The sequence below is a fragment of the Genypterus blacodes genome, unplaced genomic scaffold (assembly GCF_046128005.1).
Source record: "Genypterus blacodes isolate CSIRO-AG114 ecotype Tasmania unplaced genomic scaffold, CSIRO-AGI_Gbla_v1 ptg000214l_1, whole genome shotgun sequence".
Taxonomy (NCBI): Eukaryota; Metazoa; Chordata; class Actinopteri; order Ophidiiformes; family Ophidiidae; genus Genypterus; species Genypterus blacodes.
The window spans coordinates 3,595,001-3,617,758 of record NW_027467013.1 but is presented as its reverse complement, the minus strand read 5'-3'; the positions used below and the strand labels follow the sequence as shown (position 1 = coordinate 3,617,758).

Here is a 22,758-nt window from a genome sequence, read left to right as displayed (position 1 = left end):
GGAGGAGCCGTATCTCCCGTTAGGATTCATAAACAGAAAGGAAGAGCTGGTAAACACTGGTGTTAAAACTCACCCCAAGTGTCTCCACTGGAAGCAGAGCCTCAGGTCCTTCAGGTCCTTTCCTAATCACCTGCAAAGAAGACTTTCACACTGCTGGCTGCTTTCTCCTGGAGGAGGCTGCCTTCATCCTCCCCCGGTGTTTCACCCTCTTCACCCCTGCTGTACCGTACTTGGCCTTTAGATTTTCTGCTTAACGTGGGAGTTATTGTCAGAAAAATTCATTAGTAACACAACAAATAGTTTGAGTAACGTCTGGATGTCTGTCTGCTGAAAATGTCTCAAACAGTTGAAGTAATGAAATAGGTGTAGAAACCCTGTTTACATGTACAAAGCAGGAACACACTGAGCTCTTTTACGGCACAATATTTATTCAACAATATACAGATTAATTTCTCTCTACATCTCAGACTGGTCATCAGATTTATAGTCGTCTTGCTTTTCCTCTTTTATACATTTGTTATTTACAAGATTTAAAATAAGTCTCTTTCTCCATTTGTACAACATCAACAGTACAGTGTTATCATATCTTCAGCAGCTTCAACTCGAAGCCTTTAGCCGTTAAGATTCTTCCTTGATAATCTCTTTATATCTCATATATTGGACTTCTCAGAGCCACGGAGCAGCAAACGGACGCGGGAGGGCTCCACATGCACCGTTGTTCCAGGTCTGCTTCTGGTGGTCCTCTTAATTCCCCCGCAGGTGAACATGTACGGCACAGAGCTCCTTTGCTCTGTAGCACCACAGAGGGGCGTACAAACAAGAATCTGTAACCGAGGGGGGGACGCTGTTCAGGACTAAATGCATTGGCCCCCTTTCCCACCCGACAAGGTACAGACAAGGTACAGTAAAAGCCCGTATCTTTCAAAATAAAAAGGGTTGCATAGAATCAATTCTCGAGAACGGAAATTTTGGTGCTGCCCTATTTAAAATGTGGCTCCTGATGAACAAACTCCTGAGACCTTCCTGACCACAAAACGGTTTTTTTTTGGTATGGAAAGGAAATAATAAATAGCTGTTTGTACCCTTCGACTTGTGAAAAAATAGCTTTGTGTTGGATGTGACATCGCATAGAAGGACTAATTCAAAAAGACTAAAACCCTGCATTGAGTGTATACATATTTGCAACATCTATATACTATTTCAATTAATAACTTTAGAGAAGAGGTGAATGAAGACTGAATTAAAGTGCATTATACTGTATGAAAACAAACGCCACACTTTTCACATGCAGGGTGAGACATGAACGCTCCAGCAGACGCAGCGGCCCAGCAAAGTGATGCGTGTTCCCAAACTTGCCAAGAAAACCTGATCCCATTCTAGAATAAGAGGCTTATTAATCTGCGAATATGGCTGTTAAACACAAACACATTTCTGGAGCATGTGGCTGCTGCTTTAGAGTTCATTTCCCACCCTGATCACATGCAAAGTAACACCAGACACTGAGGGATATTTGTCCATCCATTAGTCGACATACAGTACCAACATGGCGCTGGTCAGATGCACTCGTCACAGACACGTCACCAGTTTGAACGGCAGAAAGGTGCCGCTCAACTCACAGCAAAATACAGCAAATGGGGACCGACCGAACTGTAGCTGCACTCCGCGTTCTCTTCTTCCTCTGTGATTGAAAACAGACGAGGATCGCGCCCAAGAGGAGGCCAAAGAGCCGGAGAGTTGTTTTAAGGCTGAAGCACGTACAGGAGCAGCAGTTTGTGATGATTCCAGCATGGATACATGGATGTTTCACTGCAGGTTGAACCGATTGTTATATACATTAAACATTAGCTTATATACGCATGTACGCTAGACATGGAAATGCAACACATCACCTGAAGTCTACACAGAAGCATAATACACTCCAAATGCTTTTACACGTGAACAGCAAAGCTTTAACAGTGAAACGATGAAACTGGACGTGTGAAAGGAATCATACTTGGCATCTGCATCTCACGCGGCCCAAATGTCTCTTAGCTGTGAAATACGACCCGGAAAACAGAAAGAGGCAAAATTTAAGACACAATCAGAGGAAGATGGACGTCTGTAAGGATACGATGTGTGTTGGCACATCAGGCAAAGACAAAAGACAAAAGACTGGGGATTGGCTTGCTAGCTGGCTGGCTGGCTGTTTCATGCCTGGGGAGGCGCAGAAGGAGGGTGCAGGGGGGCGTCTGAAACAGCTTTGCAGAGCAGCAGGTCCAAATCCATGCATGTGAGAGACTTTAAAAGAATTGCACTTCATACGTCATCACCACATAAAATGATGAGCAGGGCAGATTACAGGGAATTAAAACAATCGGGTCTTTGCTGCTAAGTTCCAACTGAAACGCGAGGCCGAGATATTCAGTCAAAATTCAGGTTCAATAGTGTCGTTACAGTTGCAGTTGTGTGTGAAACCAGCTCGGTCTGCACTCGGACAGCCCCCCCCCCCCCCCCCCCCCAAGACCCCCTAAGACCTCCAGCAGTGGCTTCAAGACTAACAGGGGTCCTTACAGAGCGCCCCCCCCCCCCCCCCTCTGACGGGGAGACAGGTGTCTGAGTGGCAGGTGAATACACAATGAGGTAGAACAAAATGTTTCATGAGCATCCAATCACGGCGGGAAACACTGGATGATCGTCATGGTGACCGCTGCTGTTGCGCAGTAACCACTAAGAGCCTCTGGAGGGCAGTAACTGACCGACTTCAAAGCCACAGATAGACAGAGTGCTTACAGATGGAAGGAGCCATAATGGTGATAATAATCCAGTTTGGAGCCGAGTCACGGCCTGAGAGCTTCACGTCTGCACTGCTGAGCCACGACCGGATTTACAGGGAGACTCTCTTCTTAAACCAGCTGCTCCTCTTTTAGCTGCACAGGAGGGATTTCTTCAGTGAATTGTACTTCATCAAACCAAAGCCAAACCGCCTCCCAGTAAACCATTATACAGATCAAATGAGGATATATATATGGGGGGGGGGGGCATTGTTATGCTACCTTCTTTGGGACTGTCATTCCAAACAATCTAAAAAAAAAAAAACTCTCTCTATCTCTGCCTATGATTCAGAACGGCAATTAAAAAGGAAGATAGTCGGCGAGAAAAGATTGCACATGATCCCGGGGAATGAAAGGGAAAGAAGGAATGAGAGGAAAAGAGCAATAATCCACTCTGCTTATTGCTGATTCAGTTTGACCGATTCAGTCAGAAACTTAAAACATCTGAAACGTCACACAGCTGACAAAGTACCCTACACACACACACAAACTCTCTCTCTCTCTCTCTCTCTAACCAGGTCCTGCTTCCAGAGGGTCTACATGGTGTCACAGAGGGGAGGGAGGGGGTGCAGTGATGAGCTTTGTTGTTGTTGTTGTTTTCAGACTGTGTTGTGTTGTGTTGTGTTGTAGGTCCAGCAGCAGTGGGCAGTCCTGCTTTCATTCACTGGCATGTTTAACTCCACCCGGCAAAGTCTGCAGATGGACTCAAGAGTTCAATGGATGTTAAAAGGGTGAAGATCTGAAGATGACAGACCTCTACACACGCACACATACACACGTAAACACACACACACACACAAACACACACACAGATCTAACACAGGTACTCATCAAAGCAGGGCTACAAAAAACCATGAAAAAAAAATCTGTACTACAATGTGTATTAGTTACGGATATATTGGAAATATTGTGTGCGAGTGTGTGTGTGTGTGTATGTGTGCATCTATCACACCCCCCATCAGACCTGTGATACGATCTGCATGTTAAAGCTGGGGGAGCGGGACTGCTTGGTGAGGGCAGGGGACAGGAGGTCCTGCGCCTCCCCTGGCCGGATGAGGTGCTCCTCCTTCAGGCTGATAGTGGAGTGGCGGTGGGAGCCAGCTGCTGGAAGCCCCCCTTCTGTGTCGGAACCTCCTGCCGCTCCCTCCTGGGTGCCCCCGCCTCCATTCAGATTGAAATTCATGCAGTCAAAGGACTTGCTGGAGGAGGTGCTGCCAGTCCGGACCAGCGTGGACCCGGCAGGGAAGCTCAGGTGCTTCTTTATGGGGCTCAGCTGGATGGCGTCCAAAGTGATGCTGGATGGGGGCGAGTGCTGCCTCTGGTGGTGCCTCCTGGGAGCAGGCTGGGGATCTGAAGAGAAATCCTTCTGTTTTCCCGCCTCCCTCTCCTTCTCCCTCTCCTTCTCCCTCTCCTTCTCCCTCTCCCTTTCCTTCTCCCTCTCCTTCTCCCTCTCCCTCTCCCGGTCTTTGTCTCGGGACAGGCGGGCTGTCAGAGCTTTCTTGATGCTGCTGCTGCTGCTGTTCAGGCTGCCGCCTCTGGGCCCGACCCCTCCGCATGGCTTGGTGCCGCTGGGCTGGCTGCTGTTGGACGCCCCAGAGGAGAAGCCCTCGTCTGGGTCGTTCACGTTGAAGGAATCCTCCCCGCCGCTCATGCCGTCAGCATCTGAACATGCGCCAGCACCAACACAAAGAACAGGAGACACCAAGAGACAGAATCAATGACTGGAGAAACCTGGTAAAGTCTTCAAAATGTAGCTGTGTAACTCCTGTGTAGGACAGGAATTCTCAAAGTGTCAGTGCCAATTATTGCCAATGGATTTCTATCAACAACCAGAATCTAGAGAAACTTAAACAGTAATTTGTTAAATGAACGATGCCTTAATTCTTTCTATGCGTTCCAATGTTTGGAAGCTGGAAAGGGAAAAAGAAAGTTAAAAATGTTAAATAGCACAGATATGCCCGTTATAAAGAGGAGGCAGAGTATTACCCATCATGCAACACTGGGGACGAGCAGAAACAGACAACAGAAACAGACCACTGCTTATTAACGGCACCGGAACGCGTCTGGACTGACATGCACATCACAGCAGACCCATGCTGTCCTGCCCCGGCCCTCCTCTCACTCACTCACACACACACACACACACACACACTTGGCTGGCAAGCTGAAACTAATGAATCCAAAAGCCCTGGTGAGGGGAGATCAGTGTCACCGCAGTTACGGGGCGGCCAAATGGCTCGCTGGCCAAAAAAGGGCCGTAGTGCAAGCCGATAAAAAAGTAAATATGAGCAATACAGAGAAATCATTATCTGTAAAGCTATGCATCATGGGAGGAGGGTGGGATGGCGGCAGACACGTATGAACCGGGTAAGGAGCCGATCTTCAGTCACGTCACGGCGTCGGCCTAAGTGGAATATGCAGCAAACACACACGGAAGGTTGGACGCACATTCAGCAAGACAAAATGGGCCATTCAGTGAAACAGGACTGGATTAGTTCAGTTTAACAGTGAGAAGCACTCGTTGTTGTCACTTGGACTCTTTTTCATGATGATGCAGGGTTTCATGTTTGGTTTGGTTTGCGTTCACATGCACATGCTTGGAGGCATGAGGCCGGGCTCGTTCCCACTCACTGAGCCGAGGACAAACATGTAACGCTGGCAGAGCACAGAGTCGTCACACGGGGGCGAGCGATCTTGGCTGGGAGACAAAATGGAGGGCTTCTTCCTGTGTCCAGCATATGGCTGTGGGACCCAAATGTCGCACCACCGCGGGGCAGCGGAGAGATGCCGCGTCAGCTCGCCCACCTCGGTTTGAGCGAAGCACTTCCCAGGTGAAATTACACTTGAAAACAATTAATCAGTGAGATTAATTCTGAGATAATGGAATGATACGGTCCCGTTAATGTGCTCAGTGAGTGACAAGGGCAGCAGTCTGGAATGCGTCGACCTAGTAATGGCGAGGAGAAAGAGAGGATATGAGATGATGATAGGCCCATGCAAAATGGCCGCCATAGCCACGCTTCCTTCAAACCCAGAATAGGCGACTCTTCCTCTATTGGAGCAAGACAGGAAATAGCAGTGAGCTGGTAGCAGGGGGGGGGGCGGGGCTGATTGAGGGTTTCATAGATTGGATGAGTTAGTTTACTCTGGGGAAGAGAAGACGCAGCCAAAAAATGGGATGCCAGAAATGTTCGGTTAACCCCTCCCCCCCAGAGGTTAAGGGGGGCGGCGGGGGACCCTCTCTGCTCTGAGTGTGCGGGCACTTCCTGCCTGTCCACACTGTCCCCTACCCTCAAGTGTGACGGGGGGAATGATGCTGCTGCTGCTGCTGCTGTGGTGGCTGTGAGCCCGCCCTCCTCTCTCCTCTGTGGCGCCCGGGTCCCAGGGTGTGGTGGTGCTGCTGTTGTTGTTGTAGCGGTGGCGATGGTGGTGGTGGGCGTGGCTAGGAGGATTGACGGCGAGGCTCGACTCTGCATCGGATGAGTGGTCAAAACAATCTGGGATTCAAACGACACAAGACGGGGGGGAGACGTGATTCTTTGGTGCCGGTGTGCCTCGACTGATTCGGGCCCCGCGGGGCACGGCGGAGCTAACAGCTGTCAAAGCGAATGAGAAGACACACAGCAACCACGGAGACGTTTGGCCCCCTGCTGGGTTAATGGAGTGTTTCATCTGCAGGCACCATTTTGTCCTATGTTTCTCTTTAAATTGGAAACCACAGAATGTCTATGCAGCATTTCTCTTAAACTGGTGACACACAGCACAACACAACACAAACTCAAATGGACAGACGAGCAAAGAACAAAGAATAGAGAGCAATAAGAAGCAGCGAGTGGCACAGGCACACAGACAAACTACACTGTGTGACCGCGGCTACGCAGCTGACACCAAACACTATTTGCAGAGCGCTTATGGTGTGATTGTGGACAGATGTTCTCTCACCAAATACTCCCACCTGTGTCTACTTGCAGATTAAAAGACATACAAATCTCATGGCAATTTGAAATAGATCATAGGTATGCAAAGACAAGCGCAGTACGAGACGTCACCATTCCCCACACACTCGTCTGTAGCAGCGGCAGCATTACCCTCTCTCTTCCAGCGGTGGCGCCGTATGGAGGCGGTGGTGATGGCCGAGATGGAGATGCGGCTGATGGTGGGCGTCACCTCCACCTGGAGCACCTTGCGGCCCTGCGGCTCATTGGGTGCGCTCTCTGGCAGGGAGTTCTTCATGGAGTTCCCCAGCTGGGTTAGACACACACAGGGGATCACAACGTTACAGTCTTTCATCAGTTTGGTGGCTTTGATCACAGTGTTTAACTTTTGAGACGTTGGAGAGCCTTTGAGCAAAATGACACAGATTACCAGTGGCAGTCAGTGAGTCATCTGATAGTGTCACTCACTCCCTCACTCCCTCACTCCCTCCCTCACTCCCTCACTCCCTCACTCCCTCACTCCCTCACTCTTACCAGGAGAGGCTGAGAGTACAGTTCCAGCTGGGCTCTGTACAGGATGTCCTCCAGAGCCTCCCGCCCCATTTCCCACTCTCCATTGTATCTGCACGTCACAACACAGAACACACACACACAAACATTAACACGTGTTTCAACGCGTCACGTCCTCAGAGTTTCGACGTATTAGCAGGAGTGTGTGATAAGAGGTCTCCATGTCTGGGTCACATCCCCTGGACTATTATTATGAGTAATGAGTTAATGCAGCGATAGAAAGAACAGGCTGGATAAACGGTTAGAATTTACTAAAATTATACAGATAAAAGATACATATACAGACAAATTACTACTTATTAACATTGTTCACTATTTATCCATATTGTACAGTTCTGGGTGCAAACACAAAAGAGTTTGCAGCTGCATAATGATGTCATCTTCCCCTATGAAAGCACCTCTCTTTGATCCCCACAGCCCGGGTCAAGCATGTGGGTTTATTCTACACTTCAGATGAAAAGAGGGGGGGTAGGGGGGGTGGAGCAGGTACAAACGCACCCTCTGATGTCGCCTCGGTGGAAAAGGAGATGAGACAGCATTTTCAAACGGCATGAGATAAAAAGAGAGAAGCGTTTGTTCTCTCCCTCCTCTCCATGTGGCATTACAGCACCCAGGCATTAGGGCTCATATTAACCTAAATCCCAGGGTGTCCTCCAGTCAAGGTCCCTCTGGCATGTTCACAGCTTTGGATTCATTCACGTGTGTGTGTGTGTGTGTGTGTGTGTGTGTGTGTGTGTGTGTGTGTGTGTGTGTGCTGGGGGAGGGCATGGGCTGATCTGAGTTGGCATATGGGAGAAATTACTAGCGACATTAATTAACCCATCTCACCCATTCATACTCAACACTGGCAGCCATTGACCAGTTCATTATTACTTTAAACAATTCTACGGCTCACTCTGTCCGTCTTCCTGTTCCCTCTCTTACAGTCTCACACACACTTTTGCAGGTGATGGTTGGTTATTGCCCCAATCACAGTATTATCAAAGTTTTAAAGTAAACAGACTGATCCTCTCACTCTCTCTCTCTCACCAATTTACCGTTTGCTGCTGTGTAACCTCAAGAGGGCAATAAGACAACGTGGATACACTCTCTCTCTCTCTCCCCCCCTCGCTCTCTCTCTCGTGGCTACCCAGTGGGAGAGATCCATCAGTGAGGAGGAGCCATCATCGAGAAGCTTTAATCTGCTTTGCAGCGACCGTCCTCTTACAGGGATGAAATCACCTGCTCCCATAATGCATTCGCTGCCGATCTAATCAGTCTATACAGTGGGGGCGGCCCTGTCCTGGCTAATGTGACGGTGTATGTGATTGATCAAGACGAGACAGAGTCTATCCCGACTCGGTGAAGATCGTTCCAAGTCATCGAGCTCATAAGATCCAATCTGTGACAAATTATCTTTCACTAAATGTCACAGTGTGCCCTCGGTGGACATTGGGTGAACAGTTCCTGATGTGATGAAAAGTTCAGATACGTACATGGCGTGATAAACAGCGGTCAGCATCTGCACCATGAACTCTGGGTCCAGCAGCACGCGGTTGCACGGTTCCCTCCAAAGCTTCTGCTGCTGCCGGGGGAAGCCACACACACACAGCCTGGCGAGGGAAACACACACACAAAGAGAAAAATAAGGTCACTAAGTTCACACGGAACCAGACGACAACAAAGGGCTGCTTTCAAAGGACAAGTTTCTCCTCACCGCTGTGAAAATGTGAATAGGAGGAACAGCAAAGGGAACATCAGTCTCTTTCAGGTAACAGTAAGAGGAAACAACCCAAACAATGAGCGAGGTGGGGTTCTACTCTAATTTTCATGCACCTACATAGTTCAGGAAATGTCAGATGGAGTGGATTTCAAAAGGTCTAGGCTGTGGGAGTCAAGTCAAAGAGTGTGCACTCTCCTCCTTGCTCCCCGATCTTCAAAGTGAAAGCGTGCGGCGTGTCTAGACGCGGCTTCCTTCAGGCGCTGTCTGTCTGCTCACTCTCGGTAGGAAGTATTCATATCCTGATCCGTCTGCGTACAGCAGCGCTAGAATGGCAGCTCCAAGACTGTGCATCATAATCTCAACCCCACACTCATCCCTCTTCCTCAGAATTTCCAAAATGGACACATTAAAACTTTAAGCCAATCACAGCGCATAATTAATCAAAAACAGAATTCCTTGTCCTCCTCAAATCCTCCTGCAAACGAGAGATTATGAGCGTATGGAGGTCAGCGTTTGACTAGAGGGCAGAGTCGCTGATTGTGGACGTAGATTCAGGATGGCGTGTAATGAAGGTGGAAGATGCCAGGTTTGCAGTAATTGGGTGAGAGAAAGGAGGAAGCTGCGGGCGGAATAAAGGAAGATGCTGGTTTCCCCTCACCGTGAGCTCATCCTGCAGACCGACTGATAGGAGGAGAGAGGCATGTAGACCACAGCCGCGTTGTAGCAGAGCATGAGGAAGCACAGCACCTCAAACCTGCCGGAGACGAGCGGAGACAGATTAGTCACGTCCAAACACAGAGACACGACCTTTGAGGACAACCATAAACAATCACTGAAGCAATGTAATAAATCTGTAACATCTCACTAAACTTCTGTAGTTTATAGGAACATTATATCAATAGCTTGTGCTTTGCAAATCCATATAACACTTCAATCAATCATGGACAGCTGTAGTTTGTTTGGAAATTTGAATGCATCGCGACCTCAGCTCACAGTTGCGTTCTAACACATAAACAGTGTTAAATGCAGCCAGACGGGCCATTAAAACAGAAATGGCCTGTTTGTTTCCTCTCAGGTCTATCTGAATCACGAGGTATGGTCCGTCCCTGAGTGTGTTTTGGAGCATCTCATCTGTTAGTGAGTGACAGCGTGAAGGCAGTAATTGACTCTGTGTAAAGCGGCTCAGCTGTAGATCATCGGTCAGTGCAGCTGGGACCTCCAGAGGGCGTCGGACTTTGGTCTCATAAACACCATCATCACAGGTCTGACCACACAAATGGATCTCCAGATGAAGTGATGAAGCTCTGCCCTGCTGAGTGTATTTATGACTCTGTTTTCATCAAATCCAAAAGGGCCAAGCTGCTCTGGAGAACACCCGGGATGAGGAGTATCATCTGTGCTCTACTTACATGATCAGAGCTGACACCTCTGATGTGTGCCGGTCTCTACTTGTGTGTGTGTGTGTGTGTGTGTGTGTGTGTGCGTGCTCATTTTCAACACACTAGGAAGTGTTGTTCTCTGCTCAGGCAGGATCTAGCCAGCTTCATTATTATGCTAAGGTGATCATTCACCCTCAGGAGCAGAGGTGAAGTCGGAGCCAAAAAAGCTCTCAGGCACTCTGCCTCTGTTTTCTAAACGTCACTTCAACATCATCTAACAACATTTCAATATAAATGACAGCCAGTGAAGCAGGGCTTACATGTACTGGCTTATGAAGCTTTAGTTTCTCTGTGTGTCAGTGTACTCATGTCAGTAGGGTCATATCTGTGTGTGTGTGTGCGTGCGTGAGTGTGTGAGTCAACAGTACCTGTTCTGTGCAGTGAAGGTTTCTCTTTGAGGGTGAAGTCCACTGTACACAACTCTGATCAGGTCATGCTGACAAAGTGCCCCTTCTGTTAAAGCCATTGACCCCAGACTAGAAGGCTACACAAACACAGACACACACATTTTAGCTATGAAACAGAATAGGCTTCACATCAAACATCACAGATGAGGTGACACCGCAGTGAGAGCAGCTCATTTCTGCCTGCTTCCCCTGGCTGATAATAGGGCGATGAAGGACTCCATGTAGATCTGTGTGCTGCGGTGACACGAGGCTTCTTAGTCACTCTGACAGGGGAGAGAGCAAAGGTCTCGCCTAAATTGAATTGATGTTCTGCCATCAGCATATTTGATGAGTGTGAACAGAGATGAAGGGAGTATGGATCCACTCAACATGAGAGACGGAGCCACTGTATATGCAAATGCTGGATGGTCGGGGGCGCACACACACACACACACTCTCCACACTTCCTTCTCTCTCTCTCGTTTGTAATTGCAGCTATAAATCGCCGAAGGCTCGCACATCATATCCTCATCAAATATCAACTTATCTACTCAGCGAAGCAAATTCTCACACACACACACACACACACACACACACACACACACACACACACACACACACACACACACACACACACACACACACACACACACACACACACACACACACACACACACACACACACACACACACACACACACACACACACACACACACACACACACACACACACACACACACACACACACACGGCGGATGAGTTACGGCGGCTGTTAAGACAGGTGGGTGTGAACGCCAACACCAACACACAGTTCGCTGTTGGATCTCTTGCCCTCAGTAAAATGGTATTAGAGCAGCAGAGACATTAATTCCACGTCATTATGGCAGTCGGCAGGGTGGGAAACAGGCAACAACACAAACCCAGAGAGAGGGAGAGAGAGAGAGAGAGAGAGAGAGAGGGACACTAAACCACAATGAGAGGGAAGAAAAGACACCAAAATTACAGTCAAGTTGATTCAATATCGAACTGATAAATGGCAGATTTGTGAAGCGACCATGATGAAAGAAGACCGCAGACAGAAGAGCCTCAGAGGAGCGGTTAACAGACCGCAGACTTTAGGAACGTTGAAGAAGGGGGCATCTTGTATACAGGCACTTAAATAAGACTCTCCACCACAAAAGCAGGGGGTGATGGAAAGGAGAGAGAGAGAGAGAGAGAGAAACTGAATGGACGGGACTCCCACCTCGTGATATATCGACGGTTTGGAGAGTGATGGAATTGTGAAGTAAAGGAGCTTGCTGTTGCCATCTTTGTCCACAATCTCCTGCGGAATGGAAGGAGCGAGGGAGAGAGAGGGGGGGGGAGAGGGAGAGAGGAAGAGAGAGAGAGAATCCATGTTATTTCACGGTAGCAGAGTCTGGCTCTTAACGGTCTGGTTCACACTGCTCCTTCATATTAAATCTTGGTTTCATCGCCACCCAAGCAGACATCAGATGCAGATTAGATCGCCCTCTATTGGAGCGGCGACAGCACCTGGTTTCGTGTTCGGCTCAATGCAAGTCTAAGTTTAGAATGCAACTTCTGCAACTCATGCTTGGGTCTCGATAGGCGTGTGGTTATGACATCATGACATATGGAGAAATATATTCTAACTGCTACTGCTTTCCCTAAGTAGTCAGATGAAGCAATGCAGGCCGATGTGTCAATCCACCCCATGAGAGCGCCCGGGCCTGATTTAGCTGTGGTAATATATTAGCAAACAAACTGTATCCCTTTGCCTCCACTTCTCCTTGACATCCAGAGCAGCGCTGCCCAGGCCTTGTCCTCACCTTCGCAGACTAGCAGTATATCTCTGCACATCTGACGGAACTGCTGAGAGCCAAGCTGTTTATCTGAGCTCAGTCAATGACCATAGCAGGGAGGTGTGTGTGTGTGTGTGTGTGTGTGTGTGTGTGTGTGTGTGTGTGTGTGTGTGTCAGTATAGATAGAGGAATAAATTATGCATGAACATGCTTCTTGCTGCGCTGGCTTGCTGAGAGCTCTCTCTCCTGATATCTCCAGCTCTTAGTCCATTTCCCCCCGGGTGTTTCCTGATGATGCAATGTATCTCGGTCTCTCCATTAAGCAAGGATTTCCTTGTAGATCCTCTTTCATTTTAGTAGAGACGCGGCCTCACTAATGCAACGACCCATTCTGTCTGAAAAATAACTACTGATTTGCATTTGTGCTTTTTTTTGAGGGGCAAAGTCGTTCTTCATGTATACAGTTTGAAATGTAAATGCAGCTGCTGAAAATGGAAAGAAATGAATAAGATGATTTCTAAAACAAGTAGAGCTTTACCTCTGAACAATATATAATCAATAGTCATACAGATCTACTAGTTAGAAGTCGTCCTCTAGTCAACTATTACACAACCACACATCAAAACGCAATAATCAATAAAAATCAATCATCCCATTGCACGACTGCACTGTACAAAGCATGTGCAGTAGCTTAGGTTCAGAGTTTAGAGCCGAGGATAAAACAGTTTATCCAGAGCTTTATCAGCTTGGTCAGACCACATGATGTAGGAACCAAACAGAGCTGCTGGAGTTTGGACTGCGTCGGGATCCATCCGGTCCATAATGTTCCCCCTAACACTTTCTGTGACCCTCTGCCAGGCTCAGCCACAGAGCAGCGTCCACACTGTGGGGATGCAGTGTTTGGACAGTTGCAGTGTCTCCAATTCTTACTCGCGCTTGGGCCAACAGTCCCTGCACAAAGGAGCGGGGCTGCTAATGCTAATGCATAGAAAACTCAAGGGAGCGCCTTTAAAGATCAAAGATTCCAATCCCCAGCATGTGACAGAGCGGAGAGAACAGAGGGACACATGCAGAGCGCTGCACCTCATTCTCTCCTTCACTGTATCAGCAGGTTGGGAGAGATTTACAATCTGCTTTATGACATGGAAACAACAGCCTCTTGCTTTATGGAAGTATGAGTAGCTCACCGCTGTATGTAAAAGCCCTTTTGTATCGAAACAAACAGAAAAACAGGCATTCGCAGACAAACCAGGCCTCATTTCTGCTCCCTGTAGTCTGTGTTCGGCCGGTGAATGCCAGCAGGAATGTGCTCTCCAAAACAAACCAATCTGTGCGTTCTTCATGCCTGGAGAGCTGAACACACTCTTTATTTGTCCCTGTTCCATGAGCACATTTAAGCCTGTACGGGTGCTCAGAACGCTCCTTCACCTAAGTGGATTTTATTGACATGTTCGTCAACCGGTTAGAGGCATGAGAACGGTTTAGTGCAGCAGCAGCGATGTGCTTCCAATGCAGCTATTGAGTGCAGCGACTGTCAGGCAGCTCAGATATAAAAATAGAGATGATGGAAGTTAAATAGCAACATTAACCTGAATAGAATGTTCTTGATTGATTAATTTCCCACTTACAGTATTAACTTCATGAACTGGACTTGGGTGGCAGTCACTTTATTCGTCATTCTAGCTGGCAAATATTTATGTCCCATCGTTTTCAATTTACTGCCGCTGTTTTCCATCCCTCTTAGCAACCATCTGCTCTGGTAAATGGTGGAATATTTAGAATTCACAGGACATTAATCTTCCGTTACACTTTGCTACACCGCCACCCACCAGGTTGTAGATGCCCAACAGGAGGGCCTCGATGCAGCCGTTGCTCTGGCGATCCCTGCTGGATGTGATGCGCAGGTAGACCCACACCAGCTCGGGCAGGAACTGCAGGGTGAAGCGGCGCAGTCGGTCCTCTGAGCTCCTGTACAGCTCGAACAGCTGGTGGCACACCGGCTCCAGCAGCTGGATCAGAGAGGAGACATGGAAGGGCAAATCAGTACAAACACTCCACTGACCACAGGCTGGTAGGAATCACTGCTGTACTAAAGATGGCATACACAGTTCATACATACACACTGCATTCTCTCTCTCTCTGTTTCACATGAGCACACAAAACACACACGGCTGTCTCACTTGGATCACTCATTAATGGGATTGTTCTGCCAGATTGACAACACTAATAGAACTCAAATTCAACCATGAAAGACAAAGGAAAGTGTGTGTGTGTGTGAGTGTGTGTGTGTGTGTGTGTGTGTGTGTGTGTGTGTGTGTGTGTGTGTGTGTGTGTGTGTGCTGGTGGGGGGTAGAAATGGAGGCACTGACTGTAAGATCATTAGAGTGAAATTAAAGTCTCGTCTCACAAGTGCCCCAGGCCTCAAAATGTGTAATTTGTTACTGTGAACAGAAGTTTCCAGTTCGACCTTGGTGTGACAAGAAAAGAAACTCAGAAAAGTGGCAAGAAATGAAACTATGAAGAGAAACAATTGAGCCACAAGATTTTCTTCAAAATGATTAGTGTGTCTAAGTGTCAAGCTCGAGGTGAACCGAGTTTGTGCATCTATCTTTGTTTGTGAGTCATACATGCATGGTTGCAAGCACTTGTGTGTGTGTGTGTGTGACTGGTTGTGTGTGACTTGTCTTCTCTCTGCCAACTGACGCTTCATTGTGAGTCACAGGCAACACACGAGCAAAAATATCAGCCATCCTTAGGAGCCCTAATGGAGCCAAATTGGCACTACAACAGGTGTGTGTGTGTGTGTGTGTGTGTGTGTGTGACCTCATTGTTAGGATCTTGGATGACTCTGTAGATTGCTGGCACCAAGGCTTTCTTCAGATGGAGGCTGCCTGCGTAGCTGGGGATGTGGTTCTCTGGCAAAGACTGAAATGAGAAGAGAAGCGATGACAACGAGGGAAATGCAAACATGTTGGCTAGTGACGATTCTTCTTCTCATGTAGGGACACATAGAAGTTGAGGTACAGATACAAAACTTGACCTGAACTTGTCCTGTACCTGATCACAATTTGGGGACCAACCAATGCCACAAAAAGATCAAAGCTGGGCCTTTATAACAGCTTCTGGATCACAGTGGAGTTGATCAAGACACACTGAGCCTCACACACACAATATCCTATCATTGAAGTAGTTTCAGTCGGATCCCATCTTGTCTGAGGACAGGACGTAATGTTCCCAGCCTGCTCCGCTCACAGTCAGGGTGCTCTACTTCCTTCTATATCCATCATACCGCTTTGTTCGACTCCCTTCAAAAAGTAGCCAACTACTTTATAAAGTAGAGTAGCTTGGAGAGTAGCTTGGGTAAAAGCTTAATTGTTTTGAATGTTGAGTAGCTTGCAGCATGAAAAGCTACTCATCGTTTTAAACTACTACAGCGTATACACGCTCGCTCGCTCGGACAATCACTCCTCTCTGGATAGACGCCAGAGACGCCTTTCGGGAGGCCATTTTATCCACACAGATCACAATAAGAATCAGCCGGGTCTTTACCTTGAATTCGGAAAGCCATTCTTCAACTACGCCGCGGTCTGAACCCAGCATCTTCCTCGGAGAACAACCCCCACAGCTGCCTGGAGGACGGGAGGACAGAGGGAGAGGAGACGGGGATGAAAGAGAGAGAGAGAAAGGTAGTGAGAGAGGAGACACGGTGGGAGTGGGTGTAGAGATATAAGAGCAGCATAAAGAAAAGAGGGGTGGACATTTTATCATCAGTCATAAGTCCTTTTGATGGGACATTAAAGGAACGTATCAGTGTTTTTAAATGGATCAATACTTGTATGGTGCTTTGTGCTATGAAGCCAGATAGAAGATTACATAAGGAGCCATCTTACTTTAACTGTGACATGAACATGAAGCACAACAACAGATGGCTCCCTGAGAACGTAAATGGGTTTTTGTAATGATCACAACAGTAGTCTGGTCTCTGTAGCGCCTCCTAGTGATGGAATCTCTTTTGGTAGCAGTGATTTAGGGACAACCAACCACTCGGATCTTTTTATATTCATTGCACACGAGAGCATTTTTACTACGCAGGCAGGCAGGCAGGCAGGCAGGCTGTTATATGTGGTCTTATTCTCTGTATGCAGGAGCTAAAATTAACTGCCGTGCACTTCCCAAAATAACAAGTCATTTCTTCTTCAGACTTCATCACATGGAAAATATATCCTCATTAATTATCCCATAAAAAGGCTCACTGTGAGGGAGGCGTGTGGCTCTGCATGGGGGAGCGAGTGAGACAGAAACAGCGTGTGTGTGTGTGTGTGTGTGTGTGTGCTCTGTATTGGTATAGTAAAAGGGGTGGAACAGCCACATGATTTGGCTGTGGGTGATAATGGACGGGACCCAGTGTGTTTCCAACGCGACAACACTAAACAATGGTTAGGGTGGAGCGACGGGCTTCATCTTAAGTGCCTAAAACCATTTCACACAACCTGACACCAACACCTCCATTACTCTGAGTGATTGGGCCGCAGTGATGAACCTTTACGGGAGCAAAAAGCAGAAATCCCAACCATCACCAAACATTTGTCTCTATGAAACAGGAGACGGTGAAAGAAGTAATCCGACCATTTTAACTGAATCAGACTGAAGCAGACACTGGGGCCATTAAGGGAGGAATATGACTTCCAAACCTTTTCCTCTCAGACTGGATACTAGATACCACAAACCTGAGCCAAAGCTCTAATTTACCATCTGGTGGCTACGATGTATTTTTAATGAAACAGCAGCTTTAGAGCGAAAACCGAGTGGAAGAAAAAAAAAATACAGCAGGTGCAAAACCCATCTGTTTCTGAGAATCCCTGAATCTGACGTCGGCGAGAAGAAACACAAGGCTGTGAGCTCAATCAATCAGTCATAGCCCAGCCACCAATCAAGATAAGGCACATCCTCCATCTGTCTTATCTTATGATTAAAGAATATCAGAAGTCTGAGTCAGACCTTACAGCTCCAACCACACTTTGGTTGTTGTTCTGGTTATAATGGATTTGATTTGACAAGATTCTTACTCAACACCTATTCACTTCTAAGTAACTCCATCTGATGCATTGCTGATTCCAAGATTTTGTTATTTACATCCTTACTTATGATCCTCTCAGTCTCTTCTAATTGGACCTATAAGTGAATGAACTTCTATCATCCAGTCTGTATGATTGCCTCTCTTATAAAGTCACATTCTGATAACACGTGGACGTTATGCATGTGATGGAGCTGAGCCCAGGAAACCTTTACAGCCTCCCTGTTGGGTATTTCAGCAGCATTTTTACAGCCTTCATAGTTGAACATGAGTCATCTCACAATCGGAGCTCAGCGATCACGCCGCCCTGTGTCCTCTCCTCACACACACACACACACAAATGTAATACACTCCCACAACATGTGTTCCTAACCTCACTGCAGCTGGATCTGGGTCAGCCCTTCAGCTAACTAAATGAGGGTAGAACAACCGCCTGGTATAATAGAATCTTAGTCCTAATCTGTGTCAAACTGTACAATATTAAATGTGATGCGTGTCGCGCTAGGACAAGCAGGGGAAGATGATTCAAACGTCTGCTTGTGAGATGAGCTCACACACCCACATTGCAAAACTGCGGCCAAGCCAAAAGCCTACACACCCGAAGAAAGCTTAAGTCTCCACATCCACCCTCTCTTCCTATACTGAAAGACAGGATTTTAAAAGAGAATTAATTCATCTTTGGTTAACTGTTAATGTGTTTGGTTGATTCTGGTTTAGATTTAAGAGTGTATTCCAACACACACACACACACACACACTGACGCTTCACTTGTACTCTTCACTGCACCCTGATTGCCTGCACTCTAAAGGTACAAAGTCACATTTTGATGTAACCATTTATAATCCAACACTGCTCTGATCTGTGCTGAGCAGATCCAGCAGCATTTCTGATTTGCTGCGAGGTCGGAGGAGAAGAAGCCGCCGTCATGTCCTGATGATGATGATCTTCTGTCCTGCTTAAAGCAAAGTAGGCTCCTTTAACAGGCTCGTTCAGCTCTTTGTGAAAGACTCATTCATCTCTTCGGCTGTCAAACTGTCAAAGACGGTGGGAAATGAAGACGTCCAAGGGTGGAGCGGGATTATCTGTTGCCATGGGAACTGTAGTCGAGTGACTTTAGAGCAGGGCCAAAAATTATATTTCTGAATACGTGAAAGTCTACATGGCACAGTGTCATTATAAAGTGCTGCTGTGTGTCGAAGCTTTACTGAATGGAAACAATGCAGGAGAGGCTTAATGTGGCCGTCACAATTACAATATCAGGAAGTGCAGGACAGATATGGACAATAGTAAATAAATGAGTCCACCATGCTGCAGTAGGGTGGATTGAGACGATGTAGAAAATAAACATTTATAGAGGAAATGAAGGAAATGAGAAAGGTTTTGTTTCTGTACCTCAGTGTCCCAGAACTCAGATCTCCACTGGGAGATGCCAATGGTGCTCCACACTGTCACACATCTGTCAATTAGTGCTGGTCACCTACGACAACGGAGGAGAAGAATGATCTCAGATTATCACAGGTTTGTACATAAACACATAGCTGACATTCACAATAAATCCTTCTGTTTCTTTAAGAGGCTTAGAAGAGGAAATTGTGCTTTTCCATCAAATTCTCTGTGTTAAATGTTATTTTGAGCCGCCGCACACACACACACACACACACACACAGCCATTTGGCGCGGTCTTATTGTTACATAGCAACAGTCAGCTGGCCGGTTTGTCGTCCACGCAGACTAAAAATGTATCTTGAGGATCCACACCCATGGGAGATATACTTGGCAGCGAGGCTCGGCACAGAGCTGCTGCCACATCACTGAGCACTGGGCTCCATGTTAAGCATTTCCAATACAGCCGTGTGTTTATCTGAAGGACACTTATATGAGTAATTTACCCAGAAGACTGAAAGAAAGAACAAATCAGTGCTGCTGTCTGGCTGGCATGATGACAGATCCCTTAGCAGATAACACAGACTCATTTTCTACACCTCAACATGGAGGACAACAGAGGATCAGGGTTGAGCAAAGCGCGTGGAGGAAACCAGGATTTGAAACAAACATACTCAGCTGTAAATGCTGTACAGATAGATATTGTACACAGAAAACTGCAAAAAGCTGCAAAAATCTGGAAAGTCACACCAGCAGGAACAAACAACTCCAGCAACACGTGTGTGATATCAGATAGATTCATCATATCTGGTCCTCAGGTGCTGAAGGTCAGCCTGTGGTTGTATGTTCTCATCATGAGGGCCTTTCTGTTACGGTTAATTGTTACATTTGTGCATCTTGTACATAAACAGAACATAAACAGGGAGTATAAGGTCAATTCTCTCTCCCTCCCTCCCTCCCTCTCCCTCCCTCCCTCCCTCCCCCTCATCCCAGCGTTTGCATGTTGCACAGAAACAATGCTCTCCATCCACGCTGGCTGTTGGCTCCACATGAGTGACAATAAGCTCACTTTCCCTCCAGGGTCACTCTTCCTCTGAGCAGGACCGGCTCATTGTGCAGTCCGGGGGCTCAGAGGGGAGCAGCAGAGCACCAGCCCATCCTGTTTACAGCACGTCAACCACAACCACACTGACACACACACAGCTAAACACTCAGCCAACACACTTGTCCTGGGGCCAACAATTGTTTTCAGTCCCAAGATGGAGGACTTTAAGTCTATTAACAGCTTTGCATTTATCAAGGAAACGATTCCTTGATAGACTCAATCGTCCTTCCCGTTATCATTTAAAGGATGAATGCAGCATCTCCATCTGCTCTGTCTTCTTTTTAATTGCTGATTAAACTGCAGCTACTGCCAATCTTTCACTGTCGCCTCGCCCCCTACCTGCATGGGACGGCTTTAAAACTGGGATTAAACTGAGCGCTCTGTTCTCAGATGTGTTCACCAGTTTGTTCTTTTGTTGTTTCACCTTAAGTCCAAACAAGTAGACTAGGGTCTTATATAATAAAATACAATAGCCCTCTATGAATCTGCACAGAATCGCATTACTGTAGAACCAAGGTAAGAACCAGGGTGCAGACAGTGTGTTGTCCTGTGTGTTGGGTTGTTCTAACTGCACGTTATCCAACAGCAAACAGTTAGGGGGATTGTTCTCATACTGGACTACTTGAGTCACTGCAGTCTCATGACTCCACAGCTACTATGTTGGTTAGCGAAGGTGGTTACTGAAAATCCCTTAAGACATCAATTAGGTTTGTGACAAAAGCCAAACACAACAACATGAGATTAACATCTTGGGTGTTGGCGCATGGCTGCAGTGTGTGTGTGTGTGTGTGTGTGTGTGTGTGTGTGTGTGTGTGTGTGTGTGTGTGTGTGTGTGTGTGTGTGTGTGTGTGTGTGTGTGTGTGTGTGTGTGTGTGTGTGTGTGTGTGTGTGTGTGTGTGAGCTCTACCCTCACTGCCAGCCAAGCCTCGGCCACCTGCCCACGCACCGTCTTAGCCCTCTCTGTTGGCTGCCGGGACACAGGGGACTGGGAACAGCTGCAGCATGCTAATCAACACGCGGCACACCTCCCTAAACAAACACCACAAGCTCGCTAATCAGATCACACTGATGACAGGAGGCATGCTTGTATGGCAATTCCATATGTGTTCAGACGCTGTGTAATGACGGTGTAAACAAACCTCTTGGCTGTATGAATGATGAATATCCTGAAGAAATTACCAACAGGTGACGTATAAGCGACGACGCTCAGTGCAAACCAGGTAACTAAAGTCTACAATGGTTCCCCTGAGCCCGACTCCAAAGAGAAGAAGCCTAAATGGAAGCTTCCCTCAATATACAGTACAGTAAGTCATTCATTACACAAGGGTGAATCATCACGTGTATCCGTGACGACGTGACTCATTAAACCAATGTCAACAAACCCAAAGTTACTACCCCTACAGCACAGAAGAGCCTCTCTGGAACGCAGCACCGCCCAAAAACAGGAAAGAAGGAGACAGACATGGTCGATTAACACTAGGGCTCTGCCTTTGACTCCAGCTATACATGATGAAAACACAAACGTTAAGAATTGTGTTGTCTCTTGGCAGCAAACTAGAAAGACATGAAAGCGTCGTCAGGTAACCCTATAGAGCGGCTTTGTTTGTGTGTCTGCCAGTTGAACCGTTGCGGCGTGAAACACAAGCTGCCATCAGCGCCGCGGAAATATTTGCCAATGTTTTAGTTGGGTTTTGTTGGGAGGGAAGTTATGGCAGATGCTGAGAGGAAGAAACAAAAAAAAAAGAGAAGCCCAATCAAACGATCAATCATTTCCTCACAAAGTGTGTTTCATCATCATAAAACTTTGGCACTCGGGGGAGTTTTTGCTTTGACAAGCCTCATAAAGAATTGCCACGTGTGAGACGGAGAGGCTGATCCTTCATTTCAAGCTTTCTAAAGTCGTAAGAACGTCTGCAGCTCAGCGACACAAAAGCCTCGACACTGGGAAGAACGCTGGAGCCGGGATCGAGCACGACGGGGGGTTTAGTCTCCACATGCTGGAGGCCTCATGTTCTGTACTGCCTGCTGACATGGACGTCTCTGACTTACATTCATGTAATTATTTCGAAACGTACCACTTCAAGGCAACAACCCCTAGACTGAGATTATGTGATTGTAATGTGATTGTAATGTGATTGTTGACAGTTCACTGCTGTGATCTCAGTTCTCTTGACTGCTTTGTCTCGCTGGAAATTTTTTCAGACGGCAGTCAGATAAAAAAAAAATGTCTCTTTTGGAAAATGTCATCGATTAAATGGGGAAACTATCATTGTGTCTGGAGGTGCTCCGTCATCAAGAACAGGAACAGAAATAGAAGAGAATAGATCAAGAAATACAAACGTAGTGTGAGTAACTTTACCTGAGCATGTGATGTCTCCTGTTCAAACTGAACTATACACAATCAAATATAGGACAATGGAATATGAGCGTCAGTCATTGCTGTGGTTGATCTTCACTTCACACACACACACGTGCGGAATAACAACATATACAATACACAGAACATGTTTGGTAATAGCTGCTATACTCACAAAGGACAGGAAAGACAAGT

At 47.0% G+C, this 22,758-nt stretch overlaps 1 protein-coding gene across 4 annotated transcripts in view; it reads right to left on the bottom strand.

Moving 5' to 3' along the window:
- Positions 1–407: 407 nt before the first annotated feature.
- The window catches only part of LOC143015874 (hyccin 2), a 31,361-nt gene continuing 9,010 nt past the window's right edge, over positions 408–22,758 (bottom strand). Inside the window, exons 1-14 of one of the 4 annotated variants that reach the window (XM_076169997.1) lie at positions 21,347–21,452; positions 21,115–21,236; positions 19,112–19,196; positions 16,195–16,274; positions 15,469–15,570; positions 14,475–14,654; positions 12,087–12,167; positions 10,825–10,940; positions 9,676–9,771; positions 8,791–8,907; positions 7,280–7,367; positions 6,899–7,055; positions 6,101–6,307; positions 408–4,472 (exon numbers count right to left, since the gene is read on the bottom strand). In XM_076169997.1, the coding sequence (XP_076026112.1) occupies positions 3,769–4,472; positions 6,101–6,307; positions 6,899–7,055; positions 7,280–7,367; positions 8,791–8,907; positions 9,676–9,771; positions 10,825–10,940; positions 12,087–12,167; positions 14,475–14,654; positions 15,469–15,570; positions 16,195–16,245 (1,899 nt within the window). In that variant the 5' untranslated portion in view covers positions 16,246–16,274; positions 19,112–19,196; positions 21,115–21,236; positions 21,347–21,452 and the 3' untranslated portion in view covers positions 408–3,768. Of the gene's footprint in view, positions 4,473–6,100; positions 6,308–6,898; positions 7,056–7,279; positions 7,368–8,790; positions 8,908–9,675; positions 9,772–10,824; positions 10,941–12,086; positions 12,168–14,474; positions 14,655–15,468; positions 15,571–16,194; positions 16,275–19,111; positions 19,197–21,114; positions 21,237–21,346; positions 21,453–22,758 lie in introns of those variants that run through there. The other 3 variants (XM_076169998.1, XM_076169996.1, XM_076170000.1) reach the window with 3 other exon arrangements.